The sequence below is a fragment of the Ipomoea triloba genome, chromosome 15 (genome assembly GCF_003576645.1).
Source record: "Ipomoea triloba cultivar NCNSP0323 chromosome 15, ASM357664v1".
Lineage (NCBI taxonomy): Eukaryota > Viridiplantae > Streptophyta > Magnoliopsida > Solanales > Convolvulaceae > Ipomoea > Ipomoea triloba.
Window position 1 is genome coordinate 9,768,791 of NC_044930.1, and position 24,273 is coordinate 9,793,063.

Consider the following 24,273-nt stretch of genomic DNA (forward strand, 5'->3'; position numbering starts at 1 on the left):
TTACCTCACCTCAAAAACATCATTTTTGTTAACAGGGTGTATGACACCCAGGAATCTATCTCTCTTTCTCTCCAACATATCCATATCCCTTTCTTTTTCTTCTTAGCTCCTTCTTACAACCTTATTCATATAAGATAATAATCTTTTGTAAGAAAAGTGTCCACTCCTTAACCCTTACGAACACCAAATTAAAGACAACGCAACGCCACCGCCTTTATATATGCCTACTACTACAGCCGCCGCCTCCACGGTTGATGATGATGATATCCGTTCCGCCGACATAGACGATGAAGTCGGTGGGAATTTTGATGGGCTAACGTCTTGTACGGAGAGTAGTGTCGGTTACGAGAGCTCGAGCTCGGTGGAATTGGATGAGATCGTGGATGATAATGATATTAAGGATTCATTATCGTATTCATGGAGATTTGGAAGAACGGAGGCGGAGAGATCGAGGAGAAAATCTAAGAAATTTCCACCGCCATTATCCTCCCTCACCCAAGATGGTAAGCCCATATTTTTTCTCCGGCCGGTGAGGAAAGACGGGCGGTTAAAGCTCCGACAGGTGAAAGCTAATTGGCCGGAGACTCTCCTCGCTTCCAGGAAAGATGGGCGGTTGAGAATGCATCTCATCTATAGCGATGATAATGATGATGATCAAGGCAGCCCAGAAATTTGTGATGAGCAAGAAGACGAAGCCCAAGATGCGATTACAGAAGAAGAAGAGGAGGAGGAAGAGGGGTTATGGAATTAATATAGAAGATGTTATGGCCGTACTTCTCACCACCAGATAATGAAGGCGGCGGAGGAAGAGCTGAGTTTAAAATATGTTTTTGATGTTGAGTGTGGGGTTTTGAGGTTGAGAATTTAATCTTTTGAGGAAGAAGAATATGTTTTTGATCAATGTTTTTGATCATTATATTTTGGGCTTGATTTTTCATATGGAAAGTAATAAGAATATGTTTTTGATTATTTTGGGCTTGATTTATAATTTTCACATGGAAAGTATGTATTGAAGGGAGAAAGTTTTCATCAATATCCAATTCTGGCTTAGCCAAGTTAAAATCATATAGGCTCTATTTTACATACACAGTTTAAAAGTTAATTTAAATTAAAATTTAAAAAATAAGAGTTAATTCTTTTTGTGGTCCTAGACTTGGTGGCAAAGACAATTTTAGTCTTGCATAAAAAAATCAGACAACTTATGTACACACTTATCGTGATGGGGACAATTGTAGTCCTCTGTCTGTATTCCCTGTTAGATGACTGTTTAAATGAGGGGTATTTCTGTCAAATTAGCAAAATTCAAGCAGTTCTTAGCTTGACCGAGGCTTAGCAGCCGACAACCTCCTCACCCTCTCGTCTCTCTGTACCTCTCTTTCTCGCGCTCTCGTCTCTCCGTACCTCTCAGCCTTATAACATCTTTAGTGTACTTCATGCCTTATAACATCTTTATCGGGACGCCAAACATGATATTTGAAATGACAGCCATCATTTAAAACACTTTCTTGATGACAAACACTACCTTTCAAGAATTGTTCCTCAAACAGATAATATATTTCAATGGTATATACCTCTCTAGCATGTGAAAGAAGTTTCACATCATCCATCATCATACTAGACATGCCTTGAGCGCATTGAAAGTCTTCCCTACTTTCCTTACTTCTCCATTCATAAACAACGCTCACAAATGATGAGTAGAAATCACAAAGTCTAGCTGTCTTGGTCAGCCTCTTAAAAATTGAATGGTTTGTGGACTCACTCCTTTGTGAGGATAAAATGCCCCCAGAAAAGTTATCATTGTTAAACAACTCATAAAATCTCCTAGCATGTGAGGATATGTTGTATCATGCACTAACAAATCTCCAAACAACTCATAATCCCGTTTCATTTGAACATCCCTCCAAAAACAAAAACTAGTCAATCTTGCATCACCATCAACTTCAAAATCAAAGAAGAAATCGGACTCATTACACTACCTCCTCCTAAATATTTCAATTAAAGAATTGGAATCAGTTCCATCCAAACTCGTCAATGAATCAGTTGTCAATGAATTATAAACATCTCGATTCGTGAAACCAACGAGTGGAGACCCCCTGATTGATGTTTCAAAAACCTCTTACCATCCGCCAATGCAACCTCACTCTTCTTCAAATTTTTTAAGTATGAAAGCTGATTATTTCCCACTCTCCTATGCGAACGGAGTATATGACTCTTGTCTAAAGTGCATAACTCATGATTGTGAGCTTTCTCGTATTTTGTAACTGTCCACACCCCATTCCATCTACATCAAATTGAACAAATGCACCACACTCCGTCCTTAAATTAATTTTTGAATAAGCCTTGACACCACTATTGGCCTTAGCCTTATAACCAGCCTTAGAGTAGAAAAAATGTTTTTATCTTAACATTGTTAGTAGACCCTTGGTAGTGTTGTTTACCCTTCCTCATACTAAAACCAACTCTATAAGCATAATCGTTAAACAGCTTATACACTTCATCAACATTACTTACTACAATACCCACCAAATTTTGATTAACTACAAATATAAAATATAACCTCAAGTATGGAAAAGCATAACAATGAAAAAAATCAAGATCAATTTGATGGAACTATATTCTCTAGGTAGAGGGCGATGGGGAATGCCGAATAAATCCAGTCATGCTCTACAAAGGAATAATATTTCCATCAAATTCACAATTCCAAGATAGAACTCTGTTACACATTCATAATTTTAGAACTTCACATTCACAGTTTGAATACTCTATGTTCATAATTTCAAAACTCCACGTTCACAAATCTCAAAAGTCAAAATTACAAGTTAACTACAATTATGTTAACTCTGTTACATATTCACAACTTCATAACTATATGTTCATAATTAGTAAGCTCTATATTCATAATTTCAACATTCCAAAACACAACCACAAATAAATCAAAAGCACTACCAACACAAGAAATAAAATCAAATTCATAAATCAACATAAATCACTAATTTACTCTAAAAAACAATATAAAAAATTGGAATTGAAGAAGACTCATCAATATTTAAATCTCCTTGATCAATACTTGCTGATACAACCACCAAATATGCATTCAGTTCAAATACAAAATACAACAAAGTATCAGTGAACAATGTGATTGTGGAGTTCTAAAATTGTGAATGTAGAGCTATGTAATTGTGAATGTAGAGTTGTATAATTGTGAATGTACATCTCTGTACTTCTGAATGAAGAGCTATGTACTTGTGAATGCAGAGCTCTTTAATTGTGAATGTAGAACTCTATAATTATGAATGTAGAGCTCTGTAATTGTGAACGTAGAGCTATATATGTGATTATGAACTTATAATTTTGACAATGATCTCTAATAAAAATTCAACGAACTCAAATAAATTGTAAATAAACAATCTAAACCACAAATTCTAAATTTCAAAACACAAATATGAATCAATACAGTTCATCAAACTTCAAATTCGACACACTAACAACACAAATAATAAAATCAAATTCATACTGAGTTTAAAAATCAGAAAAAAGCCTGCAATTGAAGATGATCCATCAACGTGTAAACCTATATGATCTATTGCCCCTTTCATCAATGAACTCAATATTCGAAAATTAGACAAGAAATAATCGAACAAGAAGATAAACAGATAACAATTGCGAGTAAGAAATGAAGCGGAATTCCAAAAACGAATCAAATATGAATTGCAAATAAGAATGGAGTAGAATTGCGTGAGGAATCAGAGAAGAATTGCGATGAGGAATCAGAGAATAATTGCGAGGAAAAGGACTTACGAGGGAGAATAGCTTGTTCTGTTGTCTGATGCCTACTCCAACTGCAATTAACGCCGTTTATTTATTTATTTATTTATTTATTTTAAACAAATGCTCATAGGTCCACATTGGACCTAGGTCCATGGCATAATTTGCCGTTTTGTACATATTTTGTTTGGTTTAATATATTTACATTTACCTATAAAAAAAAAGTTAAATGCATATAGGCTCTGTTTGACATATATATATATTTTTTAAAAGTTAGCTTAAAGCTTAAAAATTAATAACTACTTCGTACTAATTTATTTTGAATTGAAACATTATTACTTAAAATATAATAGTGTTTCAAAATAAGCTACTATTTTAAACTCTTTATATTTTACCAAACAAAACTTATAACTTATTTATAGTTTAAAATAAGTTATAAGTTATAAAATAAAGTCTACTAAAAGGAGTCATAGTCTTACTATAACAACTATACTATCAATTTTATTTAATACCTTATTAAATACGAAGTGTAAATTATTTATTTATACCCTTGACAATAACTGTGGCAAAAGACTCACCAAATGTTGTGGTTTCCTTGTGGGCACCAGATATTGTTCCTTTCACCTAAGAGGTTGTTGAGTTACCATGATTTACCTATTCATTATACTGTTAGACCGAGGTGTGAGCCTTGTAGCAAGAGATTTCGTCTTTTTAGGTGAACTTTTATTGTAAAAGAAGACAATAATCCCAATAATAATGAAGCCACTAGTGAGATTAGAACTATGTCCAGTGTACCAAATGGACTACCAATTGCTTTGATTTACGAGAAAACTTGTCATCGATACATGGCATACAGTGTGTTCTAGGTGAAACCTGTAGCAAGGACCACAAGTAGAAAAACTAACTTAGATCATTAATAACTAACGAACTCATATTGAGAAGGTCAATATTATATTAAATCCATTGCTTTTAATAACAAATGTAATATTTACATATTTCGTTAAATTTGTGAATATCTTCAAATACAATAATTTGACACTTTATCTAATATGTGTCACTTCTAGAAATATATAATAGTTTTTTGAGAAAAAAAAGTTTTATAAAAAATATATTCTATAATAATTTTGAAAAAAAAAGATCAAATAGCCATCGAATTAAATAAAAACTGCAATGAGGCCATTAATTTTTTAAAAGTGCAATTAGCTCTCTCATTTAGTCAAATGTGTGAAATCATACCCATTTGTAGGTGGAATCACTTCTTAGGCTGTCCTCATCCCTGAAATTATACACACTTGCTAGATGACATGGCACGCCACATAGATTTCTTCTTTTTTTTTTTTAATATATTTTTTGTTTGCCTACGTGTTTAGCAAACTTGCCAATGGCAGCCTTTTCACTCTTTCGGTAGCTTTTGCTGCCATAATTTTATTTTATTTTTACTTTTTAATTTATTTTTTATTATTTTATTATTATATATATAATATAAAATGAAAGTGGATCTCATTTTAGAAAGTGGGAAAAATTTGCAGGGATGTAGAATAAATAGTAGAGAATTTGTAAATTTGATGATGTGAAAGTGGGACCCATTTTAGAAAGTGAGAGAAACTTGCCGGGTTAAGGTTGGCCTTAGAGCATCCTTATCAGATAAACTTTTGCATAGTTATTTATGTTACAAATAGGAGAGAGAAAGAGTGGAAGGAAATAATAAACAAAATGAAAAAGAAAACAAGGAAATAATAAACAAAATGAAAAAGAAAACAAAAAGTAAAATCTGCTGACATTATGACACAAAAAGTAAATGAACAGGACAATTTTTTTTTCTTACCCCTTCTCTCCTCCAGCTCACTAGTTACTGTTCTAAAAACCCCCCAAAAGATCCATTGATATGGATGCTCTTAGCTAGACAAAGGTTATTCGTTTGAATATTTCCCTCCAACAGACAAATTCCAAACCCCCCAAAAGATCCATTGATATGGATGCTCTTAGCTAGACAAAGGTTATTCGTTTGAATATTTCCCTCCAACAGACAAATTCAAAGAGGTGCATTTTACAACCAACTGTTAAGCACAACGAGTCAACAATTGACTCCACTGAGGCTCGAACCCACTCCCATCATTCATGTGGGAGTGTTAACCGAGACACCAGGTGCCACTTGACCACAAGGTCTTTGGCTATATTTTTAATATTATATTATTATTATTTAAAACACTCATAAATGATATATCATTAAAAACTATTTTTTCATAAAATTACATCTATCAAATTATTATTTATTATGAACGTTTTTCAACAAGAACACTAGGTTAAGATTGTAAATTTACTAAATTTTCCTACATATTTACATTAATTTACTCAAAATTGTAACAAAAAAACATTAGATATGATACATAATAAAATTGAAATTTCTCTACAGAAATGCTAACATAGTTCAGGATTAATAGTGGAAATACTCCAAAATTAGTTAACTAGATGACTTAATAATAATAATAATAATAAAAACTTTACAATATCCATTCCATCATTGTAGGCCACCAACCCAATTAGGCGATTACCCAACGAGCAAATTCAGTACCAAATTGTCTTTTGGTTTCGTCTTTGTTTGTTTATTTTACCAAATTGTCTTTTGGTTTCTTCCTTGTTTGTTTAATTTTTTTTAGAGATTCTGTTATTTACTAAGAGTTATTTAAAATTAATAAATTAAATTATTTATTTTTTTAGTATTATTGATTTTGTTATAATGTAACATGTGAGAAAGTTACGGTTATATCGCTCGGTCATAATGTCTTTGTTGTTTTAAAATGAGTTAATACCTCCAATGGTCCTCCGAGTATTAGAGATTTACCAGTTGTGGTCTCTCGACTTTTAAATGACCTCCAATGGTCTTTCACATTTTAAAAAATAATTACCCGTGGTCCTTTTAGGACGTCTCGTGGTCATTTTAAACTCGGGTTATTTTAAGAATTAAGATCATGCGTGGTTATTTTTTAAAATTTAAAGGATCATTGGAGATTATTTAAAAGTCAATGAACCACAACTGGTAAATCGATAATACTTGGAGGACCATTGGATGTATTAATTATTTAAAATTAAGAAATTTACATTAATTTTTCGAGCCGTCATCAACTCATTAGTCATTACTCATTGGCGGTTGATAAACGCAACCTAGGATTCTACAAGGAGGTCAAAAATGGGCGCTGGCCACTCGTGGTGCTGTTCTGATTCCCTTTCTTCTCTGCACAGCACAGCCACTTCCCTCCCCTCCCCTACTGCTCTTTATAGTTTCAAATCACATTCAAACGTCTTTCCACTTCACTCTTTCCCCAGAATCTTGCAAACCCATATTCCAAAGTCTGCCCATATTGCCATGTCTCAATCTCCATCGCCAACACCTTTGCCATTGAATTGTAGCAGGGCGGCTGAGACCCACGGTGAGGAAGGTTCGATTGACGCCATTCTTGATCCTCACAAAATTGACCCCAATTTGCTCCAGACTCTGTCGTACGATGCTCTTGTCTGGAGTTCCCTCCGTGGTCTCCTTGTTGGTGACAGAAATTCTCAGGTTCTTGAAATTTTTTTACGTTTTTGAATTCAAGTTTTGTTTTTTATTGCATCTCTTCTCTCTGTTGAAAATTTGGTAGGTTGGTCCTCAATCCCTAAGTTTGAATTGGCTTTTTTTTTTTTTTTTTTTTTAAAGATTCTGGAAAATGTAAAAGTTTAGGTGTTTTGTTTATTTGCAGAGATCAGGAAGTGTTCCTGGTGTGGGTTTAGTTCATGCTCCATTTGCCTTATTGCCCACATCATTTCCTGAAGGTCATTGGAAACAAGCTTGTGAAGTTGCTCCTATTTTTAATGAACTGGTTGATCGTGTGAGCCAGGATGGGGAATTTCTACAGGAAACACTCTCCAGGTTATGTTTGTCTTCTTGGATGTGTTTATATATACCAAATGTTTGTGCTTGTGTATGATGCTTTGAACAGTCAGTGGTCTCTTGGCTTTCAATTGACTTGTTTCTTTCCAATATTCGCTTTTTTAGTTCTCAGTTTCTCTCATTATATTTGCTAGTATACCTGCTTTTGGAATGTTAGAAAAGCACTTCACAAATTTGATCGTTTTTGTTGCAATATATACTGACTGGTCTTTGAAGCTCATAGCACAAATAAGAATCTGCTGAGCTTTGTACTCAATTTCTGCTGGTTTAGCATCTACTATGCTATACACTTTGATGTATTTGTTTTCAATGATTTGGCAAGATATCATGCATGAGCTGAATTCTGTATTTCCCGTGTTGCAGAACAAAGAAAGTTGATGATTTCACATCCAACCTCCTAGATATCCATTCTAAAATGTTGGAGATTAATAAGAAAGAGGTATGGGTCAAGTGTTCATCCATTTTTAATTTCGATATATCTGGAGCCAGCATTGCCGTTGTCAGCTGTTCATGCATTTCTGTTTGGTCTTATTGCTTATGGCTGTTGTTATTTGTCATTACAATGAATTTAAGGTTAGGAGGATCTAGTCTAGAGATATGAACCAACTTCTATGGAATTCCACACTTGCTCTTTTCATCCTGACATTAAACTATATCCTTCCCTGATTCCTTATTGCTGTTTCTTTTCACTCGTTTTTCTTAAATGCCACAATGCCACATATTGATTTTTTAGTACTTGAAAAGATGGAATTATTGTTTAAATGTTTGAACAAGTATATCTGATATTGATTGCTAATAAGCAGAAAATTTCTTGGTGTGAGAAGATATCAAACTTGACTTGACTATTAATGTAGGAAATACGCTTGGGGTTACACCGTTCAGATTATATGCTAGACGAACAAACTAAATTACTTCTGCAAATAGAGCTCAATACAATTTCTTCATCATTTCCTGGACTAAGTTGTCTTGTCAGTGAGCTTCACAGGTGATTTTTTTTTTTTTTTTTATTTTAAAGTTAAGCTTTCGTTAATTTTATTGAGGTGCATTGTAATATGTCATGATGGAGATAGTTGCAACAAGATCATGTCTATCAAAAAATACGCTAAAATTAATGCCTCTCCAGTCTCCACCACCCAATAAAAGAAGAAAAATGCAAGAACTGATTCCCTGCAGGAAGAGTTAAAAGAACTACATTTTGAAGCATATTCTGAAGTTCATAAAAAACTTGTGAACTACCAACATGGTAAGTTTTGCAGTAGAATGCATTAGGAAAAGAAAATAAGTTCTTTAAAGATTTCCTGAAGAAAAGAGAGTGTACCCTTCTAGTTTTGTGAATCATACACCATTCTTTGAAGTAGTTTTCTGTAATTTCAAGGTTTGTGTGTTAATAAGATTTGATTTTAAATCCTGAATGGAACAAAAAGCTGTTAAATTTATGAAATTGTTAATTGAAGCTAGACAGATGCAAAGCTCAAACTGTTGCTTTGTCAGCTATTAAGTTCACAAGCCATCATAGTTGTTAGGAATATAGAAGCCCTAGAGTTTACGCTAGGTGTAGCCTTAGATTGACAAAATGGAACAGTTTGAGCTTTGCAACATGTCCATCGGGTTACTTTTATGACTTGTTTGACTAGTCCCAACCTTGTGGATACTAAATTAAATAGTTTAATTTTTAACACTTCAGACCTGAAAATAATGAACTGTTGATCGATGAATGACCATGTTGGGTTATGGACCTACTAAGTAGCTGACAAACCTAGAGGTGATCCCTTTAAAATTTGATATTATGGCCATGGCTCATATTGACTACTCAAAGATAATGTATAAGTTGGGGGCATTTGATGCAAGCTACATTTGGTATTATCGTCTTGGACTTGTTGCTTTGTATTTGTATTTGGGTTCCATAGTATCTGGTTATATTTGCATAGGTTTGCAGCAATAATGTTCCACTGCCTCTTAGCCATCTTTATTCTGTAATTAGTGTTAGAGTTCTCAACTTCTCATAGAAAGCTGACATAAAATGGTCTAATATGTGCTTCGGTTTCAAACTTCAGGAGTTTACTTCAGCAGCATAAGAAACATCTTGCATTAGATCCTGACAAAATTCCCAAAAACAATGCTGTGGTTCGGTTCGTTGAAGCACTAGCTAAAGCTTGGAATGAATACAACAACCCCAGGTAAATAATTCTGTTCGTGTATTGCAAATTTCAGACAGCTGCATGCCTTGACTAACTTGAATAAGAAATGCAGGGCTGTAGTTATGTTTGTGGTTCAGACTGAAGAGCGGAACATGTATGATCAGCATTGGCTTTCTTCAGTACTGCAAGAAAGATATCCTTAACAAGTTTTTAAAGGCTAGTCTTCAAGAATGTTAATTATGTAGGGTACACGATAGTTGGATATTCTTTATTGCTTTTGGATTCTATTACGTTGTCCCTATTGGTTCTCTCTTGCGAATTCTTCTATAGATGTTTCCTTAGCTTGTAACACACATCATATTACAACTATCCGGAAGACACTAGCAGAGATTGATGCACTTGGAGAGCTTTTACCCGATGGTACACTTGTCGTGTATGTAGCTTCTCAATAGTTCAACGTTAATATTGAGACTGTCTAATTATTCCGAGGTTTTGAAACACGGCCTTAATTTTTTGTCAACACAGAGATGGTCAAGTCATTGCGGTTGTGTATTTTAGAGCAGGATATGCTCCCAGTGATTACCACTCTGAATCTGTAAGTTGTTATCCCTTCATCTTTATCTGCTGACAGTTGTAGTTAACTGTTAGAAACAACACACCATCTCCATTTAAAATGAAATGTTTATTTTCCATTACTTGTATTGAGGTATGTGTTTCTCCTCAAATAAAAGCTGTTAGCAAGGATATACATTTATTGTTTTATATTGGCCCTGTTTGGTAAATGGTTGTTAGCTGATTGGGTTAGAAGGTATGATTAGTTGATAACATTAGTTGATTGTAGAAAGGTGTTTGGTAAATTAGCTGTTAGCTGATAGTTGTTTGGTATAATTTCTTTTCTCAAAATGCTAATTGAAAAAGTTGCTTTGAGTAGCCTTTTGAATTTTAGTATTTTGGAGCGGCCGTCTTGGTTTGAGCCGGTCAGCTATCGGCAACCTAGGCTGGCTTACTCGTGATCCTTTGCTAGCTAGGTTCACAAGGCGGGGTTTACCCCGTGCACACACTCAGGTAGTGGTTGCAGGTTTCCCTTGTCACTCAAAAAAAAAAGGTGCTTGATCTTTTTCTTCTTTTTAGTGTGTATGTGTGTGTCAATGTAAATCATTTATTTAGTATTGTTTGGTTTTCAGCTTCTAGTATCCAACTCCGCAACTTCTCAGTTAATCTTTCTTATGTCGTATTTTAGGAATGGAGAGCAAGGCTTCTTATGGAGCAGTCGTGTGCTGTTAAGTGCCCTTCAATTTCGTATCATTTAGCAGGTACCAAGAAAGTTCAGCAAGAGCTAGCAAAGCCCAATGTTCTTGAGAGGTAAATATATCTAAATTATTACCCACATCTCTTTATGTTTGAAATAAATAACATTCAATTGCACCGACAGTTCAGAGACACCCACTCAACACGTTAAACTTTTGATGAACACCGGTGGTGTTCCCCTCCCCCGATCACCAAAAATAAAAAAATAAAAAAAAGAAAATCAAAGGTTTTCTTTCAAGTATATCAACTTCTACTGCATTCAATATGTTCTCCTTGGTTTTGGAGCAGGTTTCTAGAAAACAAAGACGACATTTCCAAATTGCGGAAATGCTTTGCAGGGCTGTGGAGCCTTGACGAGTCAGATGTGATTAAGGATGCAATTCAAAGACCTGAATTATATGTTATGAAACCTCAACGAGAAGGAGGAGGTTGCAGCATCGATAATTGCAGTTAATTACTTTGTGGTAAATACTGTTTTTACTAGTATCACTAATTTCAGATAGTTATCTCTCTTCAGGGAACAATATCTACGGGGACGATGTGAGAGAAATTCTTGAGAAGTTGCAGAAAGAAGGCACTGGAAGCGATGCCGCTTACATCCTCATGCAGAGGATTTTCCCGGCCTTGTCTCCAGCGATTTTGATGCGAGAGGGCATTCCTCACAAAGAGCAAGCCATATCTGAACTCGGTATATATGGTGCTTATTTAAGGTAAATACTAGGTTAATTATCGCTTTATAATTGCCCCTCGAACTCCCAGCTCTAAAAAGTAAACGAGCACGTAAAAGAACAAGCCGACTAATCAGAACCTTGCTTGCCAAAGGCCTTGTGGTCAAGCGGCATAGCTGTGGCCCTCCCAAGTGAGAGGTCACAGGTTCAATCCCCAGTGGGGGCGTTGACTCGTTGTGTTTCTGTAGGTTGAGAAAGTAAATTAGAACCTTGCCTACAGTCCCGATATTCTTAAGCATTTTGCATTCAATGACCCGAGGAGCATAAAGCGTTGCTGCAGTTTTTGTCTCACGTGCTTTGAATTCTTTGTTCAGGAATAAAACGGAGGTGGTAATAAACGAGAATTGTGGTTACCTGATGCGGACAAAGGTGTCGTCTTCAAACGAGGGCGGGGTTGCTGCTGGGTTTGCGGTTTTAGACAGTATATATTTGGTTTGATGGAATGGTTCTGTGGCATGATATGATTCAGGTCAAGTATTATATGGGTTTTGAGTTCCTTGGACCTGTGTTATTGTTTCACCTGTTTATTTGGTTCATCATTTTCTGAATGGACACAGGAGAATAAATGAATAATACAAAGAGCTTCATTGAACCACATTCTGTTTTTGGTTCACAACAACTTCTTGTCAGCTCCAACTTGAGAACTTGAATGAATCTATTTACAACTTCAGATATTGTTGAGTCCTGTATGATCTAGGTTCCTATTCTACAATAGTTGAACTTACATCTGGTCTACGTTATAAGGTGAACTACTGACTTCATTTTCAATATACTGAAAATTCATTTTGAGTATACTGAAGGTTCATTTTTATGTATATTACTTAAAAAGGAACATTTAGTATGCTAAAAATAAACATTTATTCATGGTTTACCTTGCAGTTTGCCGCTAAAGTTATACCAACTTGTCTTTATAAACTCACAACCTACAAATTATATTGTGGATTAGGATCGATCTTGCATGGACAAACCTTAACATCAATAAACACTAAACTAATTGCATGTATATCATATATATTTTCATTCACTTTATAATATTGTTTCTATATGTTCATAAAAATAAAACTTAATGTATATAAACACTAAATTACAGGTGTATAGGATCGATTTTCATTTACTATGTAGTAGGTTTATAATATTTCTTCAATATGTTCATAAAAATAAAGCTTAATGTACATAAACATTATACTAAAGTAATGATGTTATATACTTATAGATTTATTATTTTTTAAATGATACTATATATATATATATATATATATATATATATATATATATATATATATATGTATGTATGTATATGGTATCATTTAAAAATTTTAATTGAAGTGTTCCAAAAAATTTAATTAAAGATTTTTTTATACAAATAAAATTAAAGTTAGAAAAAAAATGAAGGAGAAAAAATAAGGATATATTGAGAGTACTCCTAATCCATGATATAACTATTGTCCACAACTCATAAATGATTTTACGACCAAAAGTGGAAATGAAAAGGCATTATTTTACTTATTAATATTTTTCGGTGACTTTTGACTGGTAATTTAGTCGGAGTGACTAAAATTAATAAAAATTGAATAATTAAGATATTAAATTAACAGTTTTGAAAGTCGTGGATTACAATTAATAAGACTCCAATAGTCACAGGACTAAAATGACAATTTACTTTAAACAAATATATACAACCATTGAATGAATAGAGGATTAAAAATTATATTTAGACTTGGGTTTGAACTGAAACAATGTGTGTGGTATACTTAATCTAAAATAACAAAATAATGTGACTTTTTTTTTTTTTTTTGCAAGTTTTTCAATGATGCTGATCTTTTTAACCCCGTATTTTAAAAACTTTTAAATAATACTCCGTAATAAATTCTAGAAGGCTGGCTAACTGGCGGAGAAATGAAATAAAAAACAACTTTGGTCACGCCCAGTGGGACTCGAACCCACAATCGCTTGATTAGAAGTCAAGCGCCTTATCCATTAGGCCATGAGCGCAAACATTCTGTTAGTTCATTTTGACAGTATAAGTAAAATAAGTAAAATTATATTAATACTGACAAACAACACACCTTATACACGGAAAACATATTAAATCTTTTACTAAACTCTCCTCAAAGTTTAAGTGATACACAAGTAAGATCCTCTATAGTCAGGATAAATGTTAAAAAAAATTAAAATTAATTTCATATTTCACATCAATAAAAGAATTTGAGTTAAGATAGAAAAGTAAGTAGGATTGATGCTGATTTTGCCTTTTGAGTCTATAAAGTTAGTAGGAAAGGTCAATTGAGGATTTTTTTTTCAAGTTTTGTAGGTCAAAAAAAAAATAGTGCAAAAGAAAATGTAGGTTTATGCACCCACGGGTGGATGGAGTACACGCGCTTGACCAGGCTGAGCTCATCTGTGCACATAATGCACAAAAAAGTTCTGAGAGCACACAAAAAACTTCATTTGTACAAGCTTCTCACCTTTCTCTCTCTCTTTCCTCCACCTTAACATTGACCGCAGAAAAAAAACTCACCAAAATTCATTGATTGTGATGCTCTGAACTCAGCAATAGTTTAGCACTGATAAAGGGAGTAGCTAGATTATGAAATAATTCACATTCAATTTTCTTGGAACTGAGAGAACTTTCATCAAAACAGCATCTCACAATATTAAGATATACCCACTGGCAGTAAATGCTAAAAACACAGGAGAACCCCCACAGCCCACAGGTTCATTTTCCATTTCAATGGAATCATCAGAGACGTCAACTAAAATGAAAGAAAGAAAGCTCCACCTGACCAAAAAAAAGCTCAAAACTATATTCACAGATATGGGTTACTGCTACCAAGTCTAAGTTTGCGTGCAATGAAACTCTCTAAAACTATAAGGAAAAATTTCAAATGCCTAAAAGTTGTTGAATAAGCTCTTCTACTCATCGTTCCACCCGAAATCCCTGGCCCGACTCTCCCACAGTTCGGAGAGCTTGCGCTCTTCTATTAATGCCGCTTGAGCCCTTTCTCTAGCTTCTTCACACGTTTCCATCCCCGTGTTGCATTTCTCTGCTTCTCGTTGGTAGTGCGAAGATGCTCTCTTGGCACCTGTAATTAGGGCGTTCGTATGCTCCAAGCTATCGCTTGTTACGTTCTTCAACAAGTTAATCTCCTCCGATAGTAAGGTGATGATGTCCTTTTTCATTTCCTCATTCATTTCAGGATTGTCTTTAGCACAGTCTGAACAGATTAAAGATATCGGTTTAGAGTATTTCAAATGGATACACACAAGTCATTTTATTGAATATCGACGCTTTTCTTTTCTACTCTTCTTATTTTCATCTCAATACAGTGAGTGGGTGAGTAATCGAGTTTTAAGAAAACAATGGCATAAAAGTATTTTAGATGTGGCATCAACTTTCCGGAGGAAGGGCAGTAAATAATGCTTAGTTGTAGATACTAGAGAAGTATATAGACTAACCTGCAAATGAGCTGTTCAAAACATCTGCAAGAAAAAACAAAAACAGAATATGAAGTTATCGATGGAAACAGAAATGTGGATGCACAAAATATAGATAAATAAATGAACAGATCAAGGGCACCACAGAATAAGAGTTCAAATAAGTGTAAAAAAAAATTTGTCAAAAGAAGCCACATTTAACTCAAAATCATAAAAAGGAACGGGTTATTTTCACTTTAGAACTGTTAACAACAGTATTGGCATGCATCGTATCTGTCAGCTTTTAAAACCAACAATGAAAGCATCATTATCATATACCTAATCAAATGTTTGCCACAATGGGAGACTATTAGAGTATTAGTATACCCTCGGATCACCAAGGCTTCTGAGCTTAAACATCAGGGTAACAATCCCTTCACACATCTCTGCAGGATTAATTTTGGCTCAGTATGTGACTCTTATGACCGGTATGTACTACGTACTGATACCATACGAAACGAAAAATAGTCCCTTCAAAAGAGAGGATGTTATCCACACCTAAATGAAGGGTATAATAAATAACCCTACAAATTTCTCGTCAAACTGGTATTTTCTCAGAAGAAAACACCTTTCCGGAGAAATTTCACTTAACTTCATGTCTTTATAAACTGATTTTTGCAATAACCATAATTGGTTATGCGAGTTAAGAGACAGGCATAGCATAAATTGCATTCAGACCCAGGATTAAAATGATAGCACTTGGACTTGGTCTTCTTCAAGAAACAGTTACACTTGTCTTTATTTTCTTTTTATTGCTCCATAAGTTAAGAAGCTTCAACATTTAGACATTATGACCTCCGTTCAAACTATATAATTAGTCCTACAATTTGCAGCATTCAACAACTGGCATTGCATAAGAGTTTACAGATCACTTAAGCTTTCATCTTCTTCTGGAATTTAAATGCTCTCACCCAAAATGTCTGCCAAGACAATGCAAGACTTCTCCAAAGCCCTTAAGGCCATTTTATGTAAGGAATGCAACTAAATTCTCAGTTTCACTAATGTAAGTACTAATTTCTTATACTAGAAGAGAGCCTCATGAAGGATGAAGCTTCATGACCATTTCTGAAAGCTAAGATCTTTTGCTCAATTATAGGCCATAGTAGCACAGATCTTACTTATTTCAGCCATGGCAGTTGACTATAAGAATCAACTACAAAGTACAAACCGTAGCTAATTTTCAGTATGAATGCCTATTCTTCTCATACTCATACATCTTAAGCCCATTACTGTTGCAAAACTGTTAACAACCTCAAATAAGCTGAAGATTAGTTTACAGGTGGCATATCCTGCTAGGTCAACTGATTTAATTTGCCAAATTGCTTCATTCTACACAAAATTAAGTTAGTGATGTGCAAGAACAGATATATAGCAATTCATGAAAGCACAACAATGGCATTTCCATTAACAAATGGTCAAATTTTAAAGAACACATTGTTACAGAATTATGATGGTGAAATCCATCTCACATACAAATTTCTTCTCGAAACCAAATGGTATATACAAATAAGGCAAGCACATAGTGGAGGTGAAAGCACAAGAAAGTCTATCATTAGAACAGCAAACAAAGTGAATCAGCAGTATCATTTATATTTGACCAGTCTGATAGATAAACAACAATGAAGTTATACAGCATTGTGTAAACTTGGAAGAAGCAACATAGAAAGTGAAAAGTTATCAGCCTGCAATGGAAAAAGAGAGAAAGGCACACTTACCCAAAGGCAAGGGGAGTGTGGAATCCTCATCACAATCGCAAGAACACAAGGGACATGAATCCAAAACACTTGACCTCAAATTGGAGCTCCAGAGGATCGATGGCCTCACAATATAAAGAACCAGAAACAAGCCCACAAAGATCACCACACATCTTACCGCCCCTTGGCTACACAACCTCTGGTCTGATGGATGAGCCATGAGAAAGTATCCCCTGAAAATCCAAAGGCAAATCAAATCTTCAAGACTAATTAAACAAGCAAAAAATGCAAATGTTCAAAAAAAAAAAAAGTCAGATTCAAATAGAAATTGAATGCCAAGAAAACACACAAACAAAAAATAAATAAAATAAAATAAAAAATAAACGGACCCCAATTCTGATAACGATACCTGAGTCAAAAAGATCAGAACTTCACTTTAGTCTTTACCTCAAACTCAATCATTTGAGTAGTCCAATTGTGAACAATACACACTTTGTACACCATACAAAAAAAATCAATATAAGTGTGTATATATACTCTACGAGTAATCGGTGAGGGCGTGTTCAGATTAGTGAGAATGCCATGTCGAAATCGAAGTCATAGTAGCACAGAATCCAAGAAAGACAGGGTTGTGAAGATTCAAAAGAAAGTAAATCTGTGGTTTGTTTTGGTGTTTTGAGGGAAAGTAAAGGCGACCCAGATCCCAAAATGGGGAGGCGAAATTGATGGAGTTAGTTTAGAATAGAGATGTTGTAGTAGGGAGAGAAAATCGGTGAAGAGGGAGAGAAAGGAGGGATTACGGTACTGCTGGCTCCTGGCTGTTGCCTGCGGAGTGAGGAAGAAGTCTTTGCTGCTTTTAATACTTAAGGAAACACAAAAGAGAAAAAAATAAATAAATAGCTTTCAATCATTATCATCCATCATTCATCAATTTATCATTCAAACCGCAAAACTGCAAAAGTCATTGATGTTTGTATTTTTCTTTTTTAAATTTCTTTAGTTTTCATTCAGGTATCTACAATACTGACTTGAGCTGATTACCCAAAGAAATCAATAATAATAATAATAATAATAATAATTGATGTGTTTAATTACAACTTAATCATACTCGGAGACTTGATAGGATAATCTGACTAGATTTCGAATAGGTGAATTTGCTAAAAGGTCTAATGCGCCTTTTATAGGTAAAGGAGGGGACATGCCGCAGGCCCGGCATGTCCCCTACGTGGGATACACAGGTTAGCCGGCCAAGGAGGCGGCCAAGTGCCATGACACCGAAGATATGACAGGCGTGACGTGATTGAGATAAGGTGTCAGGGGCTGAAGGCCGAATAGATGGGCGGCGGGTCGGAAGCTCGCTTGGTCTTGTGAGCACCCTGCTCAGGGTCGGGTGACCGGAAGGGTCATGGGGTCTTTGATCCCGACCAATTAAAAGCCTGATCTGATCAAGTACCGGTCCGACCAGTTAAGGAGTGGATCAGGTGCAAATATATATTCCCATGCGGTTGTGTGGTTAACACAAAAAGGCGCACCTTAAGCATTCAAATAGTGCACCTTAAGTACACAAATCATGCACCTTAAGCACACAAACAAAGCACTTTACGAACACAAACCACGCACCTAAAATTTTAAAATTGCGCACCTTTAAGTATACAAACAAAGCATCTTTAAAACACAAACCACGCACCTAAAGTTTTAAAATGGTGCACCTTAAGTTTCAACAACTGACGTACCTCAAGCATACAAATCACGCACCTTAAGAAGCTCAACAACTGATGCACCTTAAGCACACAAACCACGCACCTTAAGCACACAAACCACGCACCTTAAGAAGGAAAACCACACACTTAAAGCTTTAGATCGACACACTTAAGTTTTCAACACCTAACGCACCTTAAGCCACACAATACAAAAATCACTTACTTTAAGCATAAAACACTAGCACCTTAAGAAGGAAAATCACGCACCTTAAATTTGACCTAGATGCAAAAAGATCAAATTGCCACCATGCGTTTTTTTAATCAATGTTAATCCTGAACGTCGATTTAGGCAGGATCAATGGCTCAAATTTAATCGCACAACCGTACCTGAGGTAGCCAACTGCACTGGAACACATTTCTAATATATATATTGCTCATGTATATTGTATATTGCAATCTTGATCTTCTCCATCTACGAATGCTCATGTAATTCGGTAAAACAAATGAAGATGCTACAATCTACGGATGCTCATCTACAGATTATAGAGTCTGCAATCTTGATCTTTTCCATCTACGGATACTCATATAATTCGATAAAACAAATGAAGAGTCAGCAATCTATGGATGCTCATCTACAGATTGCAAAGTTTAATTTGCAATTTTAATCTTCTCCATCTACTATATGTTGGGATAGGGGTTGTTGGGTGTCGGTCGGGTAAAGCTTAGTTTAGACCTTGCTCGATTCGAGACATGGCTTTTATGACTTACCATGGAAAGTGTGGTTAAATGATTAATGTCCACTTACTTACACACACACACGCACATAGAATTCATGCAATATTATGTCGACGTCTCATGTAATTTGAAGAGAAAAATTACATTTTTCGTCCCTAAGTTATAGGGTAATTATATTAAGAATTATATTACCATATTTTAATGTAAAATTGAAGTACGAATATAAATTGTATTGCTATATTTTACAATATTATGCAAACCTTAATAGTATAGTAGTGTTTTGGGCGAGAAGTTAAAATGAAAGATTTATTTTGTATTAATAGTATAGATTACGTTGCAAGGAATTATATGTACAGTTTTATTACGATTAGTAATGTTAATCTAGAATTGTATTACGAATAGGAAAGTAGGAAAAAATATATTGTATTAGGAGTTGTATTATTATATTTTTATGTAAAATAGTAGTACAATAAGAATTGTATTACTTACAATATTACGCAAACCTTAATAGTTTAGTAGTGTTTTGAGCGGGAAATTAAAACGGATGATTTTGTTTTTATTAATAGTATAGATATAGATATATGTTAGTAATTTTAATCTAAAATTATATTAGGAATAGGAAAGTATGAAAGAATATGTTGTATTAGGAATTGTATTACCATATTTTAATGTACAATTGTAGTGCGAATATGAATTGTATTACTATAATAGTATATGAGTGTTTTGGGCGGAAAGTTAAAATGGAGAATTTTGTTTTTATTAATAGTATAGATATAGATTACGCAAACCTATAAGAGTGTTTTGGGCGGAAATTTAAAATTAATGATTTTTTTTATTAGTAGTATAGATAGATTAGCATGAATTCCTTGATTCTTTAATTTCTTAAATCCTTAATGAGTACTCCGTATAATATTAAAAGGATGGAAAATTGTGTATTAGAAAAGGTATAAAAATAGTATTATAAAAGGAGAGAAAATGGCTTATCAGTATACTAATACTAACAAAGTAATCAAAATCCCAACGAAATTCAGTAGCCAGCAACCAAAATATTTTGGACACCTGGTTTAAGCATAACATTAGAATTATAATTGGAATCAAAAACTTACTAAAAGTTGAAAATTTTTAAATTTGTTAGAAAAGAATTATTTTTCACGAAATTACAATTCTGAGACTCCAAATAATTTGCAACTCAATGGAAGGTGAGGAGAAAAGTTACCACTATTATTATCTTAATTACCATGAATTTTTTGATTCTTTAATTCCTTAAATCCTTAATTAATATAATATTAAAAGTAGTTTTAAAAGGATAAAATTAGTATAAAAGTATAAAAGTTACATCATATCATATATCATATATACGGGTGCATAATAATAAAAGGGTATACAACTATCATACCCTGAACTCAAAAACAATGACCTATCTATATGTTAGTTTGCTAACGTGGAGATTATCATATTAATAAATAAATTTTTTATTTATTTTAATATTAAAAAAAAAAACACGATTACTGCTTCGTCTCCCAGCTGCGGAAGACAAAGAGACGTCTTCGTCTCCATGCCAGAGACGAAGGGCTCTTCATCCCCCGCCGAAGACGAAGAAGGTTCTTCGTTCCCGACGGGAGACAAAGAAGGTTCTTCGTCCCTCGGCCAAAGACGAAGGGACCTCTTCGTCTCCAAGCTGCCTTCGTCTCTAGCAGCCTAGAGACGAAGAGGTAATCTCTTCTTTTTTAAAAAAAAAATTGTTATTTAAAATTAGTAAAATAAAATTAAAAATTATTTTTTAATATGATAACCTTCATGCAAACTAACATGTAAACATGTCACTTTTGGTTTAATTGCATCATTTTGCGTTATTTAGAGACCCAATTGCTTCTTTTTTTTTTTTTTACTTTAGTAGCCTAATTATATTTTCGTGTTTTGTTCGATGTCTTATTTAACGCTTATTCCTATATTTATTTATTTATAGATAAACATTTTATAATTTACATTATATATAATAATACATTACATTTATTAAAGTACTAGTTTTATACGCGCATTGCGCGAATAGGTTAATGCCAATGTTTATATTTAAATAAACATTTGAAAGTATATCAATGCAAGATTATATAGGAGAAGTTTATACATGGGTAAATGAATGTCAAATTTTTTTATTTATATATCTAACTCAAAGTATATGAATCCAAGATAATATAGAAAATTCATTATAATTATTACTAAAATAAATGTTTGCAATCTTGTAAAATCGATAGTCTAAATATTTGGTCTAAAAATGATAGTCTAAATAAATACTACTTTTAATTTGAATTTTTCTAAGTGTTCTTAATTCCCTTTTGAGTAACATTGTCATTGTTTTCATCTTTACTATTTGTTCTCTTCCTTTTTGTTGGTAGTGTGTTATTTGCAATTCGGTTATTGTTGGTAGCATAGATGACGACATCATGCAATGAGATTATGATATAGGAGCTATGGACTTTCCTTTAGGTGTTCTGCTTGGGGTTCATTTGGTTCAATCATTATTGTTGAATGAGTTATTGTCGATAAAGAAATCCCTAGTTTAAGAAAAAAAGATTAAATAAATTAATAAAAATTTGAAAATTTAAAATATTACGTATTCCAAAGATATTAAAATGTAGTTTCTCGTTTCAATTTGCTGGGTAATGGGTCATTTAAGTACTTTCATTGTCAACAAATCCCCCAAGTAGTCAATATGATTGGTTTCAAACTATTCTTTTTTATTTTTTTCATGGTATTAAAGAAATACATATATATCATTTTTTGGTTAACTACTAATTTATTTAATTCAATAAGAGTAAAATAGAGTGATTCCGCTTCAATTTGTTGGGTTATTATTTGAGTACTCTCTTTAATTTGTCAACCAATCCCCAAGTAGTTAATATAATTAGCTTCAAGTTATTTAAAAAAAAATTCATAGTATTAATAAAATACTTGGTAAATAAATATATAACATTATTTTGTACTATAACTTTGATATTTAATTACAAGATATTGTAAAAATAAGATAATGGGCAATTTAATAAATATCTACACTTATAATAAGAGCCAATAATGTTAGACCCCTAACTGGAACTAAAAAAATGTTGATGTAATAGTCTGCTATAGCATATCGTACTTTGTGTTATTCTTATTGTGCAACCTCCAATTAAATTCCTAATATATCCTAATCATTCATACTTTTACCAAATTCTTTCCGTTAAATATAACGGAAGTTTAACATTAAATTCTTTAAGGCAATTTGTTTCTTTGTTACAGTTTTCAAACAAATTGGCAATATTCTATAATACAATTCTGTATAGATTCCTAACTTAACATTAAAATATTGAAGTCTTAATAAGATTCTATAATACAATTTTGTATAGATTCTTAACTAAATCATTATTCTACCCAAAATAACAGTATATAAACCTCTCTCCTTCTCATTGGTATTCACCCAAAACTAAACCTAACATATTCTACAACACACCATCTACTTGACATTGTATATGTATGATTGTCGAAATATTATCATGCTAATTCTATTATTTGTATTTGTACTCATATTGATTATAGTTTTTTTTTTTTAAATCAATGATGGTATACTCATTAATTAGTATAACTCTAATATCGTTATGTAAATATATCTATTGTATAATCTGCTCATCTATACTTGTATCCTTGTATGTAATGTTGTGGTTCTCATATCGTTATGTAAATATATCTATTGTATAATCTATTCATCTATACTTGTATCCTTGCATGTAATGTTGTGGTTCCCATTATATTATTTCATAACATCATTTATGAACATATTTCTCATGGCACAAGGATATTAGTCATGACAAATGCAGTAAAGTTAATTGATATTGACACACAAACTGTGGGCTAGAGTTATACAGTTCATGTCATTAAGAAAAACGAACCAAAAAACACTATTGAAACGCCTGAGAAAAAGTATATGCTCATCGCCCTTGAGGATGAAACTGTAAGTAAATAGTAAAAAATTTCTCATTATTATTATTATTATTATTATTATTATATTTTTATCATTATTAGTATTATTATATTATTATTATTATGAAGATGCTCTCATTCACCATCAACATCATTGCAGATGCTATATCTAAATGCAAGAAACTCGGGTTCAATCAACAGTGTTTGATAATGACATTGAAATGTATGATATCACTTTACAAACCAACAAATGGTACATCATCTCAAATGTCATTGTCAAACCTATCCGGACAAACTATTAAGTACTTGATCACAAATACAATTACACATGGATTTTAAATGGTCAGATCGGTGTCCAAACAAGTGACAATGATGACACGCCATTTGCTCCCATGTAAGTGGTTTATTTGTTTCTACTCACTTTAGTTGTAATTTAGCTATTTACAATTTCGTTATCTTTTATTAAAATATATAAGCATCGAGACTATTTCTTTGATTTTTATTAATTTAGCATTTTTCTCTCTTATTATTATATGATTACTTTAACCAATTAGGGAACACTAATTTAAAAATACGCATTGGGCATTGGTTTAATCGCGCAACGCACGTTTGATAATGATAACTAGTCAATTGATAAATTTGAATGTAAAAAATGAATCTTTGCATGAGAGAAAATAAAGACAATATAACTAATGAAATTATTTCTCTTATTTAATTTAATTTTTTGATAATGAATAATTTTTTCAAATAAAGGTATTGTAGACACATAATTCTAAATTAAAGAAATACATATGTATCATTTTTTGTTGTAGCTACTAATTTATTTAATTTAGTAAGAGTAATATAGAGTGA

At 33.3% G+C, this 24,273-nt stretch overlaps 3 protein-coding genes and 1 non-coding gene across 4 annotated transcripts; 2 read left to right on the plus strand and 2 right to left on the minus strand.

The window, feature by feature from the left end:
- Positions 1–1,065, plus strand: LOC116007541 (protein FANTASTIC FOUR 1). Its single transcript, XM_031248250.1, has one exon. The coding sequence runs from the start codon at positions 221–223 to the stop codon at positions 749–751; it is 531 nt and encodes a 176-aa protein (XP_031104110.1). The 5' UTR covers positions 1–220; the 3' UTR covers positions 752–1,065.
- A 5,864-nt stretch (positions 1,066–6,929) lies between these two features.
- On the plus strand, positions 6,930–12,699 carry LOC116007216 (glutathione synthetase, chloroplastic). The gene is made up of 12 exons (XM_031247828.1): positions 6,930–7,324; positions 7,503–7,672; positions 8,057–8,132; positions 8,548–8,678; positions 9,748–9,870; positions 9,944–10,024; positions 10,184–10,264; positions 10,357–10,426; positions 11,072–11,193; positions 11,428–11,567; positions 11,657–11,849; positions 12,182–12,699. Exons 1-12 carry the CDS (start codon positions 6,953–6,955, stop codon positions 12,303–12,305), a joined length of 1,683 nt encoding a protein of 560 aa, XP_031103688.1. The 5' UTR covers positions 6,930–6,952; the 3' UTR covers positions 12,306–12,699.
- Positions 12,700–13,786: 1,087 nt separating this feature from the next.
- Positions 13,787–13,859, minus strand: TRNAR-UCU. Its single transcript has one exon. It is a non-coding gene; the product is annotated as a tRNA-Arg (tRNA).
- Positions 13,860–14,455: 596 nt separating this feature from the next.
- LOC116005604 lies at positions 14,456–17,900 on the minus strand. The gene is made up of 4 exons (XM_031245848.1): positions 17,445–17,900; positions 17,057–17,268; positions 15,324–15,347; positions 14,456–15,082 (listed from the first exon to the last, which is right to left on the minus strand). Exons 2-4 carry the CDS (start codon positions 17,253–17,255, stop codon positions 14,781–14,783), a joined length of 525 nt encoding a protein of 174 aa, XP_031101708.1. The 5' UTR covers positions 17,256–17,268; positions 17,445–17,900; the 3' UTR covers positions 14,456–14,780.
- Between the last annotated feature and the right edge of the window lie 6,373 nt (positions 17,901–24,273).

Bases quoted from the DNA above. Each gene is read 5' to 3' on its own strand.
- LOC116007541 (XM_031248250.1), top strand. From the start codon at position 221: ATGCCTACTACTACAGCCGCCGCCTCCACGGTTGATGATGATGATATC.
- LOC116007216 (XM_031247828.1), top strand. From the start codon at position 6,953: ATGGGCGCTGGCCACTCGTGGTGCTGTTCTGATTCCCTTTCTTCTCTG. The intron at 8,679-9,747 runs GTGATTTTTTTT...TTCAAACTTCAG, and splicing joins CTTGTCAGTGAGCTTCACAG to GAGTTTACTTCAGCAGCATA. The intron at 10,427-11,071 runs GTAAGTTGTTAT...GTCGTATTTTAG, and splicing joins GTGATTACCACTCTGAATCT to GAATGGAGAGCAAGGCTTCT.
- LOC116005604 (XM_031245848.1), bottom strand. From the start codon at position 17,255: ATGGCTCATCCATCAGACCAGAGGTTGTGTAGCCAAGGGGCGGTAAGA. The intron at 15,348-17,056 runs GTAAGTGTGCCT...TTTTTCTTGCAG, and splicing joins CACACTCCCCTTGCCTTTGG to ATGTTTTGAACAGCTCATTT. The intron at 15,083-15,323 runs GTTAGTCTATAT...TAATCTGTTCAG, and splicing joins TTTGAACAGCTCATTTGCAG to ACTGTGCTAAAGACAATCCT.